This window comes from Lycorma delicatula, chromosome 10, assembly GCF_047948215.1.
Source record: "Lycorma delicatula isolate Av1 chromosome 10, ASM4794821v1, whole genome shotgun sequence".
NCBI classification, from domain to species: domain Eukaryota; kingdom Metazoa; phylum Arthropoda; class Insecta; order Hemiptera; family Fulgoridae; genus Lycorma; species Lycorma delicatula.
This window is the reverse complement of record NC_134464.1, coordinates 97,160,452-97,183,614: the sequence shown is the minus strand read 5'-3', so window position 1 is coordinate 97,183,614 and position 23,163 is coordinate 97,160,452. Positions and strand designations below refer to the sequence as shown.

Here is a 23,163-nt window from a genome sequence, read left to right as displayed (position 1 = left end):
CCGGAATTTTACGCAGACTATTCGACGATCTTCTGCCTGATAGCGAAGTTGGAGAGACCGCATACATCTCCAGGTACGACGTGAAGTCGCTCTGTTTTGCGGAGCTGCATTATCTGTGGAGATTGCTGAAGTCGAGGTGCATCGGTCTAGTCTTGGTAGAGGTAAGGCGCCTGGTTTTTATGGACTGATGGCCGAGCTCCTTCGCTTGGTTGGAGTTAACGTGAGAATCATCAAGCGTACTTAATAAATTATTGTTCAGCAGGTTCTTCCCAATGTGCTGGAAGAAAGGTATTGTAAAATTGTTGTTTAAAGGAGGCGACAAGGATCCGACTGTTAGTTCGTCATATCGGTCACTGATAGTACCAGTTATCGGCAAGGTCATGTAGGTTATCAAACTAAATTCTCTCCTAGCAATAAATCTAAACTATTCAGTATTTTTTTCTAATTCATCACTAATTTTTAGTAAGAAAAATCAACAGCAAATCTTAAATAAATATTTGGAAAGCTACAACAATCTCAATCTTTTTCTTCAATTCCTATATTGTACCTTCAATGTAATAAATTTAATCTGTATCGCTGCTTTCTGAATCAGAACTTCCCTTTTTTAAGTTCTCACAGATTTTTAATTTCTCTTGTTTTCTTACATCTTTAAAGTTCCAAATATTTATTCTATTATGCATTATTAAATCCTTCCTGCAGATCTACAAATGTCACAAAGACTGCGTAAAACTTTATAGTTTGTAATATCATACAAACTAAAATAAATAAGAATCAATTTAGAATGTTTTCTGATGAATTAATTTACCATAGAATTGAATCAACCTTGGAACTCCGGTCTTTCAATCACTGTCTGGTCACTGCTGCTAGAATATCCATAAATAAAAAATTACCGACACTATATGGTAAAAAACTTTACCCGCTAAACTTCACCTTATACCATTTTACAGTTAAATATATACACAGTGTTGAGTTTGATAAGTATGACGTATCATAGTTAAGCCTTTATTTCATTGTCGCAGAATGTAAAATACTGCAAAAAGGAAAATTCTTCATAGCGATTTGTGTGAAAATGAGACTATCATGAAAATAAGAGGATTAGCAAAAATTGTAGCTTCCTTATAGATCTTTAAATAATTTAAGACATATTGCTAAAATAGGAATTTTAATGTCAGTACTATAAGATTTTATAGGTCAATAATTGGATTCATGTTATAAACTATCGCCTTTAAGAAACATAAAAATTCTTCAAGCCGGTCAATAACAGAATGACAAGATGTTCAATTGAAAAGATCTGTGTATGAAAAAAAAAATCATAAATGTCAGCAAGAAATATGGCAACATTTTATCTTGATCAGATTTACATGTAGTTCTTTATCACATTCTGTATTAATTGATACCATGTCAAGTCTATATTCGGATATTTAATTTTGGATTAGTACATCCAGTTTCATTTAAGTAGTAACTGTAATTTATTTAGTAACTTTAATTTTAACCAATCTAATAAAATGAAATTTACACGCGATATTGTCTTCATTAATTTTAATTACCTTATCATACTTTCAATATTGTTAATACTTTACCATTTATCATGTGTAACATTGATTTCTTTTTGTCTTCAGTAAATTTGTAAATTCTACAATATACACAAGCCATATAACATTGTCACCGCATTTTTAGAATATAGATATATAAAAAATATTTATAATCTAATAACAGCAATAAGTAATTAATTAAAAAAATCCAGTCTGTGATGAATTTTTATTAGCAAGACAAAAAAAAAGTTAAAGTATACTGAATTGTCTCTGCAATTAATAAAAATACACAGTATGCTTGAAAAGTCCCAAACTAAATTAAATAAAAATACAGATTTAAAGATACACGAATTTATTCACATCAGCCCTCTATATAGAATCCCTCTCTAGTTATATAGTCGTTGGTGCGGCGGTAGAGCCCGTCAAACGCTCTGGAGAAACCACTTTGTGGGATCGCCTTCAACTGCTCGACGCAAGCCCTCTGTATGGCCGAAATGTCGTCGAAAAAGCGGTCTTTTATCTTCCAACTTGAGTTTCGGGAAAAGAAAATAGCGTGTTAAAACTGTTGCCATGTGTGCCGGGGCATTGTCGTGCAAGAATCGAACTGCCCAGATCCCGGTACTCTGGTCGGATTCGACGAATGCAACACATCAGGCGTTTCATTACTTCCAAATAGAATTTAGAATTCACGGTTTGACCGGTTGGGACAAATTCATGATAAATTCAGGCTCTTGAGTCGAAGAATGCAATCAATATCGTTTTCACTCTTGAATTTGTATGACTTTCGCCGGTCTTTGTGTTGCAGTACTCAGCCAAGCAGCGGAATGACGCTTCGTTTGGTGATCATACATGAAGCACCAGGTTTCATACCCGGTTACAACCGTTTGCCAAAAATTCGGATCACTATTGGCAGTTTCAACGAAGTCTTGAGCGCAAGAAAGACGCAACTGTTTTTGTTCTTCGGTCAAGAAGTGTGGAACGAAACTGTAGCACACCTTTCGGCGGTTCATTTTTTCTGTTAGAAATGTACGTACCGCGTCTTTACCGATGTTTAACATTCTGCTTGGCCCTAAGGGTAAGATAAGGTTGTTCGAGCAGGAGCGCGCACTCACACAAATGAAATTTTGCACGCACACACGCTAGACATTGTACTACACAGTTCCTTGGTTGTCCGAGAGATGGCGTTACTTGTACCGACTACAGAAATTTAGTTCGGGAACCTTTCAGACCTACTGTGTATAATGCAAGAACAGATAAGCATGTCCAAGTCATAGTGAATACTCAAATGTGTAAAATAGTTTTTTTTAAATTTTAAAATCTGAAAAACTTTCATCAGATTAATAAAGCATCGCGAATCCAACACAGTAGTAGATGTAAACAGATAACAACTAGAGTACTACGCTATTACTACAAAAAGACAATTAACAGTAAGCCACTCTATTCATCAACACGGCATAACTGGATGAACTGACAATATCCCACCACCAGGCACTTTTTTAAATCGATAAAAAAAATTACGATATGGGAATGGATTTTCAAACCAAACTACATAACAATGGAAATTTTCTTCGATAGTCTGTTGCTTAACACAATAACAAAAATTTTTCAAAAATGTTATAAGCAGGGTTATAGGAAAAGTAATCCAGATTTTGGGCCCTATATCAGCAAAGATTTTAGAAACACCTTTTCTTATTAAGTGTATAAAATCAAAGAAAGAATGTGTACTGAACCGGTAACAACGGTTAAACAATACAGCTGAGTATGCACAAAAATACAAACAAAACATTTTAAATGTATTTTTCATCGACAGAATTTTACATGATGATTTTTTAAGCCTTCCTAAATACCAGTCTGAGTTGAACCTAATAAATCTCATTTGGACAATGTTTAAGGCTGGATTTCTGTACACAACACATTTGTGCATCCGAATCAGTTTTATAAGATTAGAACAGGTAAAGCATAAAATCAAAAAATTTTTGTTGTTATTTGAAAATAATTACGGAAATTTATACTTATATGGATTATGATAGCAGTAGTAAAATACTTCAACGAAAAATTATCACAATAATAATTATAAAAGTGGAAGCAATCAAGAAATCATCAGTGGTATGGAGAAATTGTGATTATACCAACATTTTAAAAGAAAACAGACAAAAATAAAATACCATAAAAACAAACAAAAAAAAAATTAACTATAAAATGAAATTTTATAGTATGAACCAAAAAATTGTATAATTAAATGAAATTACCTGACCTTCCTGCAAGATAGCTTTTCTAATCAGTATATACTGCAAAAACTTGGTATGATAAACGGGTAAGTTATTCTATTATTGTCTAGCCAGTCTGGTTTTGACCCACCGAGTTGGTCTAGCGGCGTTCCCAAATCAGCTGATTTGGAGGTTGAGAGTTCCAGTGATCAAGTCCCAATAAAGTCAGTTATTTTTACATGAATACTAGATCGTGGATACCGGTGTTCTTTGGTAGTTTGGTTTCAATTAACCACACATCTCAGGCATGATTCAACCGAGACTCTACAACACTACACTTCATTTACACTCATACATATCATCCTCTGAAGTATTATCTGAACAGTAATTACCAGAGGCTAAACAGGAAAAGAAAGACAGTCTGGTTTCTTTTTTTACCTTTCAACATATTGTTCATCAGTTATCTAAGAGCAATTCTCATGCAAAGCGAGAGGATGTAACAGTTGGAGATAAGACATGCTGATGGAGACAGTAGGGTTTGTTTAGATTTGTAAGCAAAGAGGATTAGAGACAACAAAAATGATATTTTATGTGATCGTAGTCTATAACAGGGTAATGCTGACAAACTTTTAAGGAGAAAACTGGAGAAAAGAAGATCGGTAACAGACTACACTTAAAAAGATTTTATTGGGTATTGCTTGTACAATTGTCTCACTGTCCATGCATCATGTGAAATGACAATATATGTACTTAAGTTGTATAAATGTTTCCGGCAATAAACATCATAAATCATCAGTTCTGTGGTAATGTTTAGCAAAATTTTGTTTGAAAATTATCAATGTTGATTTTAGACCTGAACACCTACTTAGGAAAATGGATAATACACATTTCATTAACTTCATGGCATGAGGCACTACCACACATTCCTCCCAGGGATTCAAAATAATACTGTTGAGTTACCTAGACACTCCAGTAATTAATATTTACCTACAGAGTATCCAAAAATAAAAGTTTAAGAAAATGTTCTGTGAAAATGTTAAAATTTTATGTTTTAATGTTTGAACATGAACCCCAGTTACAAGTTAATTACTGTAATTATTACAGGCTTTAAATCTGTATGAAATTCAAAGATACAATGAAAAAAATAGTATTCTAAGCAACAAAGGAATTTTAAATGTTACAAACTTGGATATGAATAATTTGTGATTAGCTTTATAGTAAATCATAAAATTATTAGAGGTAAGTGAAAAAGCAAATCTCAAAAACATTATAGTGACCAATTTACTTATTGTTTTTTTTTATCAAATTTGTTATCTGAATAGCAAATATATATATATATATGTGTGTGTGTGTGTGTGTGTGTGTTTAATATACTATCATGCTAAAAAAAAGCAAACAAATATTCATGGTCAATTATTAATTTGGTTTCCATACCATGTATTAGATATAATGATATCACAAAAATTCATAAATAATATGGAAATCCAACTATTTTTTTTTTTTTTTTTTTTGGTAATAGTAATCAATTTGTATGCAAAACAATGTAAAAACCAGGTAGCACACTTAAAAAAAGAATAGTTTTCTGTTTTTTTTCTGAACCACTTTTATCTTTTAAAATAAATAAAAATGTATGTACATCAAAGCACTATCCCAATGTAACACACTCCAATTCTTGTGGAATGTTAACAGCAAGTCACATGCAGGATATTAAAACAGATTTATAAATAGAACAATACATGAAGTAAATAGTCAATAAATTAAACTCTGTAGAATAAAACAAAATATAAAAGTTCTTAACACAGCAATGATACAACTCTATGAACAAATAAACAAACATTTCTGTGACATATGAATAAACCATAAATAAAAAAATTAATTATCAACACATCCCACGAGGTTTTCATCAAAATAAACTACCAGTCTTAACTGAATTTCTGAAATATTTCAAATTTAAATCCATTTAAGATTTATGAACATAAAATGACCACCAATTGTAAAATGATTTCTGTGACTAACAGATTTATCTGTATAATAAATAATACATAATTATAATTGTGGTATAATTTTTCTAATTTTACTATTTTAGGAGGATTTACACTTCCATGAAATGCTGTGTTCATTAGATTTATATGTAACTGCTTTGGTACAATAGTCATACTGTTTTATGAAATATTAAGTAGTTTTAGCTGGGGATTATCTAACATAGAGTATGTAAGTTTAAAGAATACCTACATTCACTGTTGCATCAATTTTACCAAATAAAGAATAGTGCCCAAAATTTATCGGTAACAAGCTCAAGTACAGTGAATGCAACAACACACGGAAACAAGGCTCAAAATGTGTACAGACTAAAATAGAATGCTATGAAAGAGAAGGTGACCCTTTTCTAAACATGATTTTAACGTGTGATGAAACTTGGGTTCATCATTTTGAACCAGACTCCGAAAGACAAAGCATGGGAAGACGCAAACACACCAGCTCACCTGTCCGAAAGAATTTCAGAACACAAGCATCAGCAGGAAAAGTCATATTGACCATCTTTTGGGATGCGCAGGTTGTCATCTTTTGATTATTTGGAAAATCAGCGTATAATAAACAGTGTCTACTACTTGGACATGCTGATGAAAAAAGGAAATCCAGCAATGAGAGAAAAATATCGCAGATCTCAAAGAAATGGTGTGATATTACTACACAACAATGCTCACCCTCATACCGCCCAGCTGACCCAAGAAAATGGGTTGAGAGATACTACCACATCCTCCCTATAATCTAGATTTGGCTCCCTTGAATTTTCATTTGTTTGGTCCACTCAAGGAGGCATTACAAAGAAAAACGTTCAGCAACAATAAAGAGGTCAAAGAATTTGTGGAAAAGTGGCTCAAACAACAAGACAAAGACTTCTTTTGCATCAGGTATAAAAACACTAGTTCATCGTTGGGACAAGTATATTAATATTGGAACGGATTATATTGAGTAGTAATAAAAGTCTCATTTTGTACAAGTACACAGTTTTTTCTACATCAATCTGTCTCTATAATTATTGAATGTCCCTCATATAAACTTATAAAACCCATTGCATCATCAAATTAATTTTAGGAATACGGACTGTCTTTATTTATTTCAAAGAAATAAAAAAAGTTTGGCAATTATTTATTTATTCATTTAATAATAACTGAATGTACTTAAGCTCAATTAAAGTTTCCTAAAATTAATTTTATAATGTATGGAAACATCCACGCCTAACCATGATTCAAACCCACAGCCTTTTGAATGAGGGTTCTATTTCATGACCACTTTATAATTTCTAAGGACGACCGCCTTTCATTCTGAAATATCTGTGTTCAAATTCTGGTCAGGCTAAGCATATTTTCACACGCTACAACATTAACACAACTAGTTAAAGTAGCTGTAACTAAGCATATGGCTGAAGTTACCAGAGCAAGAATAAATAAGTAAATTATAAACAGAAAAAGGCACTTCTAGTCTTTAGCTTAGCATTGTTAATTGAAATAGTACTATTTCTTGTAATTTATTTAATTCTTTGGTTTTTTTAATACAATTTTGAGAAAATTTAGTGAAGAAATATTTTATAATTGATAAGAATAAATAAAATGACAATTTTTTTACAATTATTTCAGAATATGGGCATTGAGATAGTACAAGGCATGATATCATGGATATATTTCATCTAGTTAACAGACTAAGAAAAAGAACCTTAATTAATAGTTTCTTTTAACATTTCCTATAAAATTTTAATTTTAACTGCTATCTTTGTAAAATTGTTGCTGGAATCCTTAACAGCAGAAAAATGTATTGATAATACATTCTACATCCCATTATGTATACATTTTTAATACAAATTATAATAGATTAGAAAGAGTTTCATCTTGGAAAGGAGAACCGTAATGCAAAATTTGAAAAATGTTACTTGAATTCATTTTTGCTCCTGAAAGTGTTTGTTTAAATACATTATTACAAGATAAATAAAACTCTCATCCAAAGAGATTAGTTCATATTTCCAGAAGTGGACCACACATATACTCTTGTACATCTTACAAATTTTATATTTATTTATTTTTGTAATGCTTAAATATCTTTTACCCTTTTACTTGTTTCATATAAATGCTTTTAGAGCAAATGCATCAAAAAGAAAGAATTACACAAAATAGAAAAGATAAATAAAGATGTGGGAAAATAAATTTCTATAATTAATAAAGAAAAAACAAAACTGAATAGTAGAACACAGAAAAACTAAATAACCATTCAAAACAAATTAATAACTATTCTATACATATTCTAGCGGTTAGTTTCCTTCAAGATTATCAAATGTACCACAAAAGATAATGTTATACATCCTAACCAAACTCTAAACCTACTATCAAACAAGATTATAAACAATAAATTGTTATTTCACCGACTATAAATTGCAGTTGATTTTAATAATCATATACAACATAAATAATATGGGTTCCTGTAATAACCTTTGGAGAAAATATTTACATATACAATCGCTAATAAAAATGAGTTCACGAAACTGACAGTTTGATAACTGTTTCAATTAACGAACTGGTTTAATAAATTCTGTACAACTAAAATAATCTTATTCGAATTAATCAATTCAGTAAGAAATTCAAATTGACCTTATAATGAATGAAATGAACAGATAGGTTAGAAAAATCTTGAATAAAACTAAATTATCCCGTGAAAATCGTTTAAAAATACTGGAATAACTTCTTTCTTACAAATCTTTGAAAAAAATATAAATGTTATTTAAATTAATACAATCTTTATCGATAACAATAAAACCGTTTATCACAAATGTAACTAAAAATAAATATTAAGATAAAACTCACCTCACATTTATACAATACGTCACTGCTCACTATCAAATAACTAATTAAAACTGTAAATTCACATTTTAAAATTAACACAAATGTAACTGTAACATTTTAAACTAAATATATCTCGGCAGGAGATCTCTCATTTTGACAGTAAACATACACGACTGACAACAATAATCTACCATTAAAATGTGACGTCACAGTTACGTCATAAACATGGCACCTTAGATAAAAATTGACCATACCGACACCGTGAACCATTCATGTACTTCATTCAATCACGTAGTCTACACAGAAAGTACTGTGACATCAATTTAAATATTTCATTCACAAAATTACTACCCAGCATTTTTTTTCTTTGAATAGTTTAGTACGACATAGCATTTTTTTATTTACTTTAATTACACTACTCGAGAGAGACCGTTTCAGATTTTTGAAAAGCACTACATTTAAAACGTAGTAATGAAGTTTTCTGTAAAGAGCGCTACTCCGTTATTTTTTATTATCACTATTACCCTCAGTACACGTGTTATTAAACACTCAAAGAACAGTACATTAATTAACTGGATGGTCATGAATATATATGTATATTTTATTATTATAAAAAAAGAAGAAAAAACTGTATTCAAAGAATAGCACAAATCAAAAATACATCCAACACATTTTAATTAAAATATACTCTATGTACGAATTAGGTAATAATAGTATAAGTCAATTATTAGAATAATTTGTGGTTTTAAGATATTATGTTTTACTGCGACAAGTGAACGTTTTAAGAGATCTGGATAACTAGATCTCTTATTGCGGTTCTTGGTTGCATTGGAAATTCCCCGACCATTCGTTATCATAAAAATTACATTAATTTGTAACAACACTCGGTCACTTTCTTTCAACCAACAGTCAGTCATTAGTAGTTATTTGAAATCTATGTTAATTTGTTTCTTTGTCATCAGTTGTTTGACGGGCCAACTAGACATGATGTTTTTTAAGCGTTACCCAGCCTTAACATATTTTGTATGCATCTTCAACATATCGTGTATGAGTCTTCGATTATATGTTTTAAATATTCGTGAATGAAGTTTATGATTTAGAAAAAGACAAATATAACAACATACTACGTTGGAATACTTTTTACAGTTTTCGGCCTCATTCTTCATTCCAGAACCAAATTTATTAATCCTGCATGCCATTATACATAAAACAAAAATCTTAATTTTTTTAACAAATCTTGTCGCAAACGTTTACATTCTCAAATTTGCCTGAAAACCACTTTTTGTACTCTTTCTGCACTAATAATTGTATTATCAAAATAAAAGAAAAAATTGTTTTCTTTATAAATAACAAATTTCAACATGCCTAATATTTAGTATTTTTCTGTAAACTAAATTTCAGAAGTCAATATTCTTTGTTTTAACCTGCTTATGCATGTAACACTGACAGAAGCACTACTCCTCAGATACTATTACAATTTAATAAATATTTTACAACAAACAGATTTTTTAGTGCATACTTTTTTTTGACACTCATCTTTAGATACTTTCTTTACTGAAATTCACCATGTAATTTTATTACTAATAAATATATTTTCCAACTTTTTTGCAGAATTGCCTTAGTTTTACTTTTATTCATTTTCTAATTAAATTTCTCCTCCTCCTATGAATCTATTATTTCTAACTCCTCCATTCACTATTATTTCTAACCCACTCCTAGCCTCAGTCAAAAAAGTATATCAACAAATATTAATAATTCAAATACTCTATTAATTCAAAGACACAAAGATAAAAAAACCTAATCCGAACATAATTGTTGCATTTTACTATTCAGAAAGGAAAGGAATTATGAGATCTTTCAAGTTTTTCTAATTTTTAACAACTTTTTTCTACACAATTAAAATTAAATAACACTGATGGCTACATCCATCACTGAATAATAATACTGTATTAACATTTTTTTGGCTTACGATGTTAGCAAAACTGATGCCTTCAAAAACGTTACATGTATAGCCCCACTGAAAATGTTTTAATATACTACCAAAAACAGTACTGCTACTCTCAAGAATTACCAACTAGCCTTCCTAGAAAAAGTGGTAGATTCCCACTGCCACTCATTAAATTAAATATAATGTTGCCTTCTTCTAGTATACCACACTCATTGAAATGAAAATGAAATTAAGCTCTACAAATGACACTTTTTCAGTTCAGAGTCTGACTTTACAGCAAACTCTATTGCTCTCAGAGAAAGAAACCGATTGCTTTTCTTGCATTTCCTTGAAAGTTCCTGTGGCTAGTTGTTTACATGCATTACAATCATAAGAAAAATTGGGACAACAAAAATTTAGTGTACTTCTTTCTGGTGTACAATAAATTTTCAGGAGCAAGGGAATAATCCACCGGGTTGGTCTAGTGGTGAACACGTCTTCCCAAATCAGCTGATTTGGAAGTCGAGAGTTCCAGCGTTCAAGTCCTAGTAAAGCCAGCTATTTTTACTCAGATTTCATTTACACTCATACATATCATCCTCATTCATCCGTTTTAGATAAGTATTATCTAAAACGGTAGTTACCAGAGGCTAAACAGGAAAAAAGGAGCAAGGGAATAGAGACCCTTGGGGCATTGCATATAAAGCCTTTGGACACAAGCACAGGAAAGATGTCCTCTTGTCAGCCTTGTCAACCCGCGAGGGTGTGGTAATCGATAAGATCTGTGTCCTTAATACTTTGCTGAACGATTTGCTTCCGAATGACACTATGGTGGGTGAAGTTTCATACAACAAGCATATCAGGTGGGAGGTCAGGAGTTTCAAGACCAATTTACAATCTTCTGAGATCACTGAGGCGGAAATGCGCCACATGATCTGCAGTATGGCACAGCACAAGACCCCCCCAGATATGATTGTATTATAGTGGAGCTCCTTGTCCAAGCGCATCCAGTAGTCCTTGGTCCTCTAACTAGAATATATGATAGGTTGCTCTTTGCCGGCGTGTTGGAAGCGGGAGACTTGGTGTTGTTGTTCAAAGGTGGCAACAAAGATCCTACTGTTAGTTCTTCTTACTATCCACTAATTCTCTTGCCTGTGATTGGCAACGTTTTTGAGAAGGTCCTATATTTGCATATTAATGTTAAATTGGCCACTGATCATTTGCTAATGGACAACCAGTATGATTTCCAACCGGGCAAGAGCACTGAGGATGCCATACTAAAGGTAATGGGTATAGATTCTTCTAGACCATGTAAATATGTATAAGGGATTTTTCTGGATATATTTGGGGCATTTAACAACCCTCTGCCCTGTTTCAGATGCAGAAGCATAAGTATACACAAAATGAACTACAAGTGCTCTCAAGTTATTTCAGCCATCGGACAGTTTCCATGCGTGATGGCAGCTCAAAGGTTCGTAAGACCTTTGAGCTGCCTTAACTAAAGGATCCTTAACTAAAAAATGCCCTCATGGCAGCATTCTGAGTCCCCTTCTTTGGATCATAAAATTCGATGTTGCATTTAAGACTGCCATGTGATTGTCGTGTCGTCACTTATGCTGATGACATGCTGCTACTGATTGAAGGCGATTCGCGTGGAAGGTAGAGTTCCGAACTGCTTGTGCTTGTGAGATACACTGACTGTGGAGCCTCCAACATAAGATGATTTTCAACCCAGAGAAAACCACAATGATGTTGCTTAAGGGCCGACTGGCTGCTTCCCAACAAATCCGTAATTTGGATGGCTGGTCTTCCCACTCGGTTCATTAAGACTCAAAAATACCTGGGTGTTTATCCTTGTTCGGTTCAAGAAGCATCTACAGTATGTAGCAAAAAAGGCTGCTGATGCTTTTTATGGAATCCATAGTCATTCATCCCGATTGCGGGTTGAATTACCGTACCATGTGAATCCTTGCTGACAACAAAGTTTTCAGCAAGCTATTCTGGTGTACAATAATTTATTATACATAATGGCTGAACTAAGAGGGGGCAGTAAATCAATTTTTCACTTAAAATGTGAACAAAAACATAACTTATTTGGTGTCTGGTTACGCTACCAACTCGGCCCTTGCCTTTCTGGATCTCATTTTTCTCACATCATACATCAATCATTTAATGTAACATATAAAAACAATTTATGAAATAAAATAAAACTAATGAAATATTCCTCCCGTCAGGCAGTTTACTACAAATTAAACCTTTGTATATTTAAAACTACTTTATATGACAATATCTTTACCTGTAAAGTAACTTAAAACCATTAATTTATAATAATTAAACATGTAAGTGTGGTTTCACTTTTAAGCTATAAAAAAAAAAAAAAAAAAAATCACCCATGTTCCTTCATGGTAATTAAACATCATTAAGTAACTCACATTTAGTCTAACAATTAATTTGCACACTACCTTTAACATTAATGATAACCACTCTTCCCCTTTTATCTTAAAGCTGCTAGATTAACATTTTTGTAAAAGCTCTAGTATACACAATCAAATTTGTGTTTGTGTATTCTAAAAATGTTAAATAAACTTAAAATATAAATCAAATTCAAACTCTCATTAGATGCTGCAGAAGAAACTAAATATTAATTAACTGTAATTACTGTCTTTCAGACAACGTCCATCAAATCTCTAAATCCACAAAGACTAGAGGAATAATTAGAGTACGCATAGGAAAAAATAAATTAGAAATTCAAAAATAATTTATTTATTTCATTTTTACATACAGTTCATTAAAATAAATTATTAAATTAAATAAACTCCGCTTCTACATGGACGGAATAATTGTTAGCATAACTAATATAAAAATACATTGTGAAAATCTGTACCTTATGCAAAAATTCAATTTACAAAAAATATAATAATTATTTCAATTACTTACAATATATACTATTTTAAAAAATACATAGCTGTGTGTACTATAATTAACTTTCAAAGCTCATAAAAGACGTGTAATGCGATTTAATTGATGCATTTTTGAATTGCTTAATTTATTGTTATTTATAAGTTTTATAATTTATGATGATGTTTCCTGTAAACGACAGTCTGTGCCTATGTATATAACCTATTCAAAAAATAAAAGCAATAATATTGTGCAATTAAATTTAAAAAGTTTACAGATACTACAAATAATATTTTTGTGAGATTACAGGCATAGACTATTATGGTCATTTAACCCTAATATTATTGCAGAATTTGCAAAGCACAAAAAAGAAACATTGGTCATACTAACAACAATATTGCTAGATGTATATCTTAATATTCACTTACAAATATGTGAATGACAACATGTAACTGTCAACATTCCACCTCCTGTAACCACATGTACCTTACCAATTTTCTTTTCTTTTAAGTACTTCCTACACAAGTGCTCTTTCTTCTTTAATGCTGTTCATTATATCTTTCTTATTCCTCACTTTATCCATCCATCAAACTTTCTCCACATCTATATCTCAAAAGCTTTAATCCACACACTCTTTCCCTCTTCCTCATCATCCATGCTTCACTTCCATACAAGAATGGTTTATTTTGAGAGTAAAATAGAGGAGTAATGATTCTTTAATAGTAATGGTTATCATAAGGTTCAAGTATCATTTACTAAGCTTTTCCATAAATTATAATTTTAGCTCATTGCAGTACTCAAACAACCCTAAAACTGGTTTAAGCTACTTTTAGTAGTTAAAGAGTACTAAATTACTTATAGTAATAGTATGACTATTAAATTAAATTCAATCAAATTACATAAGCACAGCAATATAATAAAAATAATTATGGATTGACGCATTTTAAAATAATTCAACCTGGTTAAAAAAAATCTTCTTTCTAAAAATCTATGAATAAAATGGTACATATTAAAAGAGGTCTAGGTGCACCCAGTTCAATCTCCAATTAGGTATCTTTGATTGCTGTAGGATAAAAAACAGTCCCCTAATAGATCTTTTGGCAGAGCTTCCTACAACAAGTCACAACAAATATAAGAAAACAGTACCTTTAAAGTTACCCATATGACCCACAGAATACCACCAATGAGTTAAGGATAATGGAAAAAGGTGGCCAGTGAGGAAGGGGCAATCCTACCAAAAAAGAGGTATGACAAAACAACCAAATCCAAATGAATGGTTCAAGATTCCTTTCATGCAGTCGGCAACCTCAAGGGAGATTAATCAGGTTGATGTCAATATATTAGTGATCAACAATTTTACACTGACAAGCTCAAATGTATGTTGGCAAAACAACCTTTCCTCCAGTTTCTAGTCGCCTAACAACTAGAGTCGGGTACTGTTTAAGGAAATAGAAGTCTGTTCTTTCTCATCCCAGAAATATATATATTTTATGGAAGTGTTTAACTAAATTAAAACCTATTCAGCCAACCCACAGATGAATAAAAAACTGGCAAAATATTATAATTATTTTTATTCTTATAATTATGGTAACTTTTTTAAGATAAAAAAAAGTCTGTTTTACTTAATAATACCTTCTTAAAAATATATAAAACTTTCTCTAAAATTAATAAATATAATGTAATAAAAAACAAATATGTTACATTGATAACTAGTTGTATTACTTTTTATTAATTATTAGTAAACACTTAGTATTAAAGAAAATTTTTTTTGTGCTACTGTTTTAACTCATAGTACCTAATCTAATCTATTTAAACTCAGTACTATTGAAGCGTGTGAACAAATATATAAACAGGTAATTATAGAATAGATACAGAATTATATAAACAGAACGAAACAATAAGATAAGGTCTGTTTTCTGTATTGTGTATAATTATTTCTATATAATCAGAGTCAAAGTGCATAACAAAAGTCAGTAAGCTCTAAATGAACAAAAGATTTTTTTTCTTTTTTCAAATTTACATTTTTTATATATATATTGCAAAACTTTCAGAATTATCGTAGTTTATTTTTCAGCAATGCTGGTTGACTGTTGAGCCGCCTCTTTCTCACTGGTAATATTACTGTTCTATAATAGTAAGGACACTCTAAACTGAGCATATTATAAATGATATTTTTTGTAAAACAAAATAAGTGATTTATTTTACACTTTACAAATCACACATATATTTTTTCTTATTTGCTCAAAACTGGTGCTCATTGGTGTTTGTTTATCACTCCAAATTTTCAAGGTCCAACTGTTACAATTTTCAACTGTTGTCCTAACATCTAAACAGCAAAAGCTTTGTTTGTAATACTTCTTTACATTAAAAAAAACTATTAATAATTAAGATAAACTTATCAGTGCAAAATTACCTATATTTAACAGCTTTTCAAAATTTCACCTTTTCCTATTCAACAGATTTTCAAGTTTAACTTTTATTGAATTTTATACTTTTATATGGATATACTAGACACCAGTATACATAGATGGTTGGAGTTCAATTAACCTCATCTCAGGAATTGTGGCCTAAGTCTGTACAAAACTACACCTCATTTGCACTTCATACACGTCATCCTCAAATCACTGGGCCATGGAGGGATGCTTATTATGGCTCACTAATTCAACATATTCAACATACAGCCACAGTTTGATGGGTTTGACTTTTTAATGAAAACCTAAATTTAATTGAAACCTCATTTTAATTTGCAATCGCATAAAAATAAACTTAAAAATCAGACAATTGGCTTCATAAGAGTTATGAGTAGTTCAAAAAATAAAATTGGTATTCATTTATTTTTAAATCATGAAAGTGAAATAATTTTAGATGTTTTAATGGAATATGAACAATTTATTCTGTAAAAAAAAAAAATCAAACAAGAACCACATTGAACTTAAACTATTGAAGTAAGCTAGCTAGTTTATTACTCTGTTTTAATGTTGATCAAGCATTGATTAAATTTTTTGCAATATTCATTGAAATTATGTGATTGTAAATTATTGAACAAGATTAAATATTTTAATAACAAAAAAATTTGCATGTTTTGTGAAGATAAACATTAAGAAAATAATAAAAGCAATTTGTAAGAAAATGTAACATTTAATTGAAAATAAGAATACATAATTCCATTGTTGCATAAAAACAACATTAAATAAATTATGCATTGTTACCAAAAGTCAATACACTTATCACATTGTATTGGCTTTTAAATTCTATATTAGCAACTGATAACAAGAAAATATTTATATGGGCTCTACCTATGTATGAACTTAACAGAAACACAGTGATGAGATGCGTGAAAACACAGTAAATTAGGCTAGAAAAAAGCTTTTTCCATAAAAAAACAGTAATTATTGATTTTCTGAGAAGACAAACTGTTAGTCTCTTGTGTATGTGTACTCCTGGCAGCTGCTGTTAAAATCTTTCCAACCATGACTGAACTTATCAACGTTTTAAGATGGACTGGAGAGCCGCCTTTCCTGTTACTTATGGAATGTCCCAATTGTCCAAATAATAATTTTTCATGTAAGCAAAAGGCAGACCCCAACAATCTATTAAAATGACTATGGAAGAAATTCCAAAAAAAAATCTGAAATATCTGTTGCACAAAAATAATAGAATTTAAGGGGTAGAGATTTATTTTCATAAAATATAAATATATAACATTAATTATATGCATTATATATAACACTTATTATACATAAACACTAATTTACTGTATTGTTTGTTGAATTATAACTGCATATAATTTTACAATAAAATTAATCATAAAAATATTAAATTAACATATTACTGATAAACATTACTGAGAAAATAATTAAACTTTTTTTTCTTTTACCATAAAAGACACTCTCCAAATACAATTTTTCATTATAATTATTTTATACCTACTGCTGCTGAAAATTATCTGGTATATTTTTTAAAACTGAAACAATACCCATTACAGAGCCTTTTTCATAAGTACTATAAAATATTACTGCTTTAATGTCAATATTATTATTATTAGGCCTTATTAAAACAAGATCTTTTTGTTGTAACATTGTAGAATTATCTTTATTTAAATCCACATTAGTAACATCTTTAGCTTTTTGCCAGTACTGCTGATCCGTTAATGATTTACGACCAGATGGACCACTGAATACAAAATGACTACTTACATTAGTTTCCATACACGGCGTTTCACAAAAAGATTGGATACAGTTTTCTGTTAAAGCATGATATGCAGTATATATATTTTTAAACATATTTTCAGTTTGTAATTTTCTTAAAGTTTTTTTGAAAAAATAAATATTTTTATCCCCTTCTATACCATAATTTTTATCAAAGTCATTTACATCAAATTTTTCATTGTTTTTTGTCGCATTCATTTTCACAGAGTCAAGGTCCATTTCATATTCTTCTTTTATATTATCAAATTCTTTAATAAAAGATTCACAAATGAATTTACATTTATTAAGGAAATCTATTGCATTATCTGAAGGATAAAGGATATTAAATTCATTAATTAATATTAAAACATCATTAATATATTCTACATTTGTATCATCTAAATTACAATAATCTATTGTTTTATATATAGCCACACAAAATTGTCTGGCAATATCTGGACTAGATTGTGCAAAAGGTTTATAACCAGATGATTTAATAACATATGATTTCCAATCTTTAATTTTAAATATTTTGGTTAATTCATCGATAGATTTCAAAATAACATATCTAAATTTAAACCAAATATTTTGTAATAATTCTGATATTTCGATTGTAAATTTAGACCAGCTAATTGATCCTTTAGACATCTGATTTAATAATGATATTATTTTATGTATGGACATTTCTAAATAATTTAAATCAATCTCCGGCATAAATCTTGACTGTGCACCTAGTACTAATGCTCTTAATAGATTGTATGTACTCGAATCTGTAAATTCGATTGCAGATTTTGTAAAATTAAATGCACAATTTTTTGTGGTATGAAATAAATCTGTTATATCACTCGATGCTATATCTTTTATTAATCTATCTGCAACATTCAGCGACACAATCGCATTCAAAAAGAAATAGCACGCTGAAGTAAACTGCAATACATCATTTCGTTCAAGTGTACCATTCAGATATTTCATTACAATCGTAATTAAACTGTTCAATACACCTACACCATTTATGGCGATCGATGACATGTTTATAATACGAAGTGTAACTGCACTACTTCTACCAATTATTTGTTCTGTTGCCATAACACCACGGGATATTGCTGTACCCCCTACAGAAGCAACACCGACAGCCGTTGCAGCAAGACCGATCCATGCACCTCGTGATTCTGGATTTTTTAAACTTAAACTTTCATAATGTTGTTTAATATCAATAAGTTTACTGACATAACGTGTAATATCATACGCACCAGATGCGAGGATTGTAGCAGTTGCACCCCATATAAATGGTGCAGCAACAGGAATAGCTAATGCGGCAATACTTACACCGGTTGCACCTAATGTTAAAACAGAAGTGGTTATATCTAAACCCTTTAAAACTGATTTACTTATATTACATGCTGGTGATTCTTTAAAATCAATTTCAACTATGCTACTATTAGCAGAATATATACCATTCAATGGATAACACATATCACATTTGGGTAATTTATTATTTTTTAAATAATCGTTGAACCCATCATAAGTTCGGCATGTCGTATCAATAAATAAATAATTACTTAAATCTTCATCCATGATCTTTGGAATTCGAAACAAAACATCAACACCTTCTTTGTTACCATCATCTTTTGAACGAAGATATACAAATATGCAATTGAAATAAATGTTTCCTTTATTGTTAACAGCTGATATCTTATTCCATAATGTTAATATATGCAATTTAATTAAGGTTATTTGCTGTATTTGTTCAGCATTATATCCTAATGCATTCATCTTAATATTTTCTATTGGCATTCCATACATAGCAAAACCTATTTTTTTTTCCAGCATATCTTCAGTTTCAATCAGATCCCATATACGATCTCCTAAAGAATTATAATGACCTTGTTGATACTTTCTTGCTCTTCTCATCCAATCATGAAGAAGATCAACTTGATTAATAGGTATGGGTGTTGGAAAAACAGGAACAAGTTTAACCTGTACAAAAAAAAACCCATAGTTATATGAAGGTATGTAAGTAAATAAAATCTCTTACAGAGTGCCTACCAAATTATAATTATTGAAACTATATGTTGTATGAGTGTAAGGTTCATCTCGTGAGCCTCTTTACAGAGAAGAGCTTAAAACCATGGTACATTAATTGTTCTGTCCAGATTACGCTACACATTCTCAGTCAGGAAACTGTAATATTTCAGCAAAATATATTTTATATAATTTATAATGATGCAGTACTTTACAATACAGTCTTTTAAATGACCGACATGTATAACCGCTATTACCAATTAAATATACTGAATGGTTAAAAATGCCATTATTGAGCATAATAAAAAATTTCATTGCTGCAGATCTAGCAGATTCAGAAATTATAAACATTTATAAATACACTCACAGAAGATTTATTTGGAAATTCTGTTCAGCTTCTTTATTAAACCAAGGTGTTTTAAAACATTACTATCGTATAAACCAGTTAGTTGCGTGGATTAGGAATTATATATCAGTTAACAAAAGCTCATATAAATTATATTATACATTAAATCAAACACAGGTGACAAAACAGAGCTAACCTGCATTATAGAGACGCTTCATTACTACACCATTAGAAAAGTCTTATAAAGAACAGCACAAATGATATAACAGGTTGAAAGATATCATAATTTAAGAGTACATGTAGATTAAGATATTTATCTATCTACATCAGTTATAAAACAACCAGATTTTTTCTGTCAAATCAGTAACCGTTTGATCTGCACATAAGTGCAATCTTTTCTTCCTCACTCATCCATCTAAATTACAAATTGTCTCTCCTTTACATCACATTTTTAAAATAAACTAACCTTTGATGACCCTGCTACACTTATACTTTTCTTTAATGGAGTATATTTTTTCCTGTTTCTAATTTTTTACTCTCATGTTAAAAATTCCATCATTGTGTAGTGCGAGGATGTGTTGTGCATAAGAGAACTGGTAGTGGCTGGTTTCCACATACTTTTAAGGTATCCTTGTTGCCTTTAGATATTCATATCCAGAAAAAGAGATTGAACAATCTATTGAGAACCATATAAAGTTAATATCTACATTTATAACAAATTTTTCAATGTTACAGTAGTCTGCAAAGTTCACTATAACTCAAAACTGTTGGTTTTGCCCAATTTCATACTAAATGTTCTTAAGATAATGCTGCTAACTAAATCACCAACAGCTACGGCTGGCCGAAAGCATGGACTCACTTGGCTAAGATTGCTCTACCAAATGAGGCAATAAAATTCACAACAGTAGCATGGGAGTTTTAACTATGTTTGTATCTATCACATCATTATTAAGGATACTTTTCAGTGTTCCTGCTGTATAGACTTTGATTATGAAGGAAATCAATCTAAATATATATATCTCAATTCACATATATATATTTTTTTTTTAATTTATAAAAAGTATATTAAATAGTTTAATAGATATTTATTAAACAGATATCAGTAAGTAAATCTGAATCAAGTGTTGATGTCTAACTATAGCTTCCTGGTCGCCAAAGTGACAAATTTCCAGTAATAATAATAATAATATTTACAAGAACAGACAAAGAGGAACTATTGCAAAGAAGAATTAAATAAAACTTTTCAACATGTCACTTAAATCTTCCACCTGATATCCTTCTACATCTAAATGAAAGCTTGTCTCCCAAAAGAAGAAAGCTAGCGATTTAAAATATTGATATATTTTTGCTTCAAATGAGTAAATTTAATGACAAACCTATATGTATTATGTTAACTAAGACTTGGATTTAAAATAATGAAATGAAACTTTACCCTATTAGAATTACAACTGCTATTCTGATTGCAATGTTGATTATAGATCTGGCAGATTCGCAGTTTATATAAGAAAAAAGATGTTAAAAGTTCAGTATCAAAAAATACTGCTTGTTACAGCAGATGATTTAAAAGTAAATTTTTTGATAAATGTAACTAACATTTGTATTATCAGTATGTATAGATTTCACAACATGCCAGTAGATAAATTTCTAGAAAAAATTAAATGTTCCTACTATCTACAAATGAAGATAACATTGTTGTTACAGGCAATATTAATATCAACCTTCTGAAATAAAATACACAAGTGTAAATCTATTATATCTAGTTTTGGTTTTGATTTCTGTGATAATGAACCAAAATGTGTGTGGGTTACCTATACTTCAAGAGGTGGAGGAATCCCATTTATGGGCGCCTAGGCAGTGTTGGGCTTGCTAACAGTTTCTGCAAGATGTTATTAAATGCTATGTGTTCCTGCGCACTACCAACTAAACCTCCACCCCGGGCTACCCACCCTTCCTAGTACAGATGGTGTGCATTACTTCAGGAAGGAGGAATAATATGCCCTCACACACATTCCGACACCACAGTTAACAGACACTGACCCTCACATCTAAAAGATACCAAACATCAGACTAAAATCTCACCACACTCCACAACATCCAATCATCATTCAGAATATATACCTCACGCCGCACACTCCATACATCACATCAAAGTCAGTCATATCCAATCACATAAATAAACACCTCACAAACAAACAAACACCTCACAGACAATCAAACACTACAGCATACTTACCTCAAGGATCAACCATTGGACACAGGAGTGGTGCGCATGACCTCATCACACCCAGGCAAACCCCACACGTACAAGGAACCCCCTAGACTATAAGCCACATGCCTCTCCACCACCGCACTCTCCAACTACTTCATGCTTACATCATGTTTATGCTTCCACAAATAACATAAACAGCATTTTATTTAGAGCAATGTACTACACCTTGGTATCATAGACCACTCTATGATTAATCTATTAGCAATCCAAATGATTAGACAAACCTCATCTGTATGCCACACCAAATGAAACGATAAAAATAAAAAGAATGAATATTAACATCCTTAAAAATTGCCTAATTAATACAGACTGGTCAACTGTCTATACATGTAATGATGTACATTTAGCTTTCAGTGATTTTCTGCATAAATTTGAACTTGTACTGAACTACCTACAAGCAAAGATAACATTCAAAGAAGGAATCTTCCACTGAATGAAAAACCATGGTTAAGTACTCAATTGTTTAAATGTGCAGAAAAGAAAAACAAATTATATTACAAGACATTAAATCAACCGTATGACAAAAAATACTGTGATAATTTAAAAAAGAAACTGTAGAGTTCAAAAAAAAAATTCCACCAGGAAATTTTATAATTTAGGTTAAAACATTAAAAAGCGATGCAACAAGAAATCAATAAACTATTAGTAAACAATGAACCAAATAATGAAATACGTTTGAAAACAGATTACCCGAAAATTATAACCAATAAGGCAGTAATTACATTAGGCAAATGAATTGAATGATAATTTTAAACAAATATTTAACTCAACTCAATCTAACATGAATAAATGAGATATGAATAACAAATCCTGCTACAACATGCTGTTCCCTAAAGCAAATTCTAATTCCTCAACGTTCTTCACCCCAACTACAAATACTGAAATACCAAATACCAAACATAGTAAAGCACCAGGTATTGACATTATTAAGGTTGACACTATC

General features: G+C 30.7%; 1 protein-coding gene across 4 annotated transcripts in view; it reads right to left on the bottom strand.

The window, feature by feature from the left end:
* Positions 1-13,245: 13,245 nt before the first annotated feature.
* The window catches only part of LOC142331801 (uncharacterized), a 32,608-nt gene continuing 22,690 nt past the window's right edge, over positions 13,246-23,163 (bottom strand). For all 4 annotated transcript variants that reach the window (XM_075377923.1, XM_075377920.1, XM_075377921.1 and 1 more), the window contains one exon: positions 13,246-19,560. In XM_075377923.1, the coding sequence (XP_075234038.1) occupies positions 17,323-19,494 (2,172 nt within the window). In that variant the 5' untranslated portion in view covers positions 19,495-19,560 and the 3' untranslated portion in view covers positions 13,246-17,322. The remainder of the gene's footprint in view (positions 19,561-23,163) is intronic.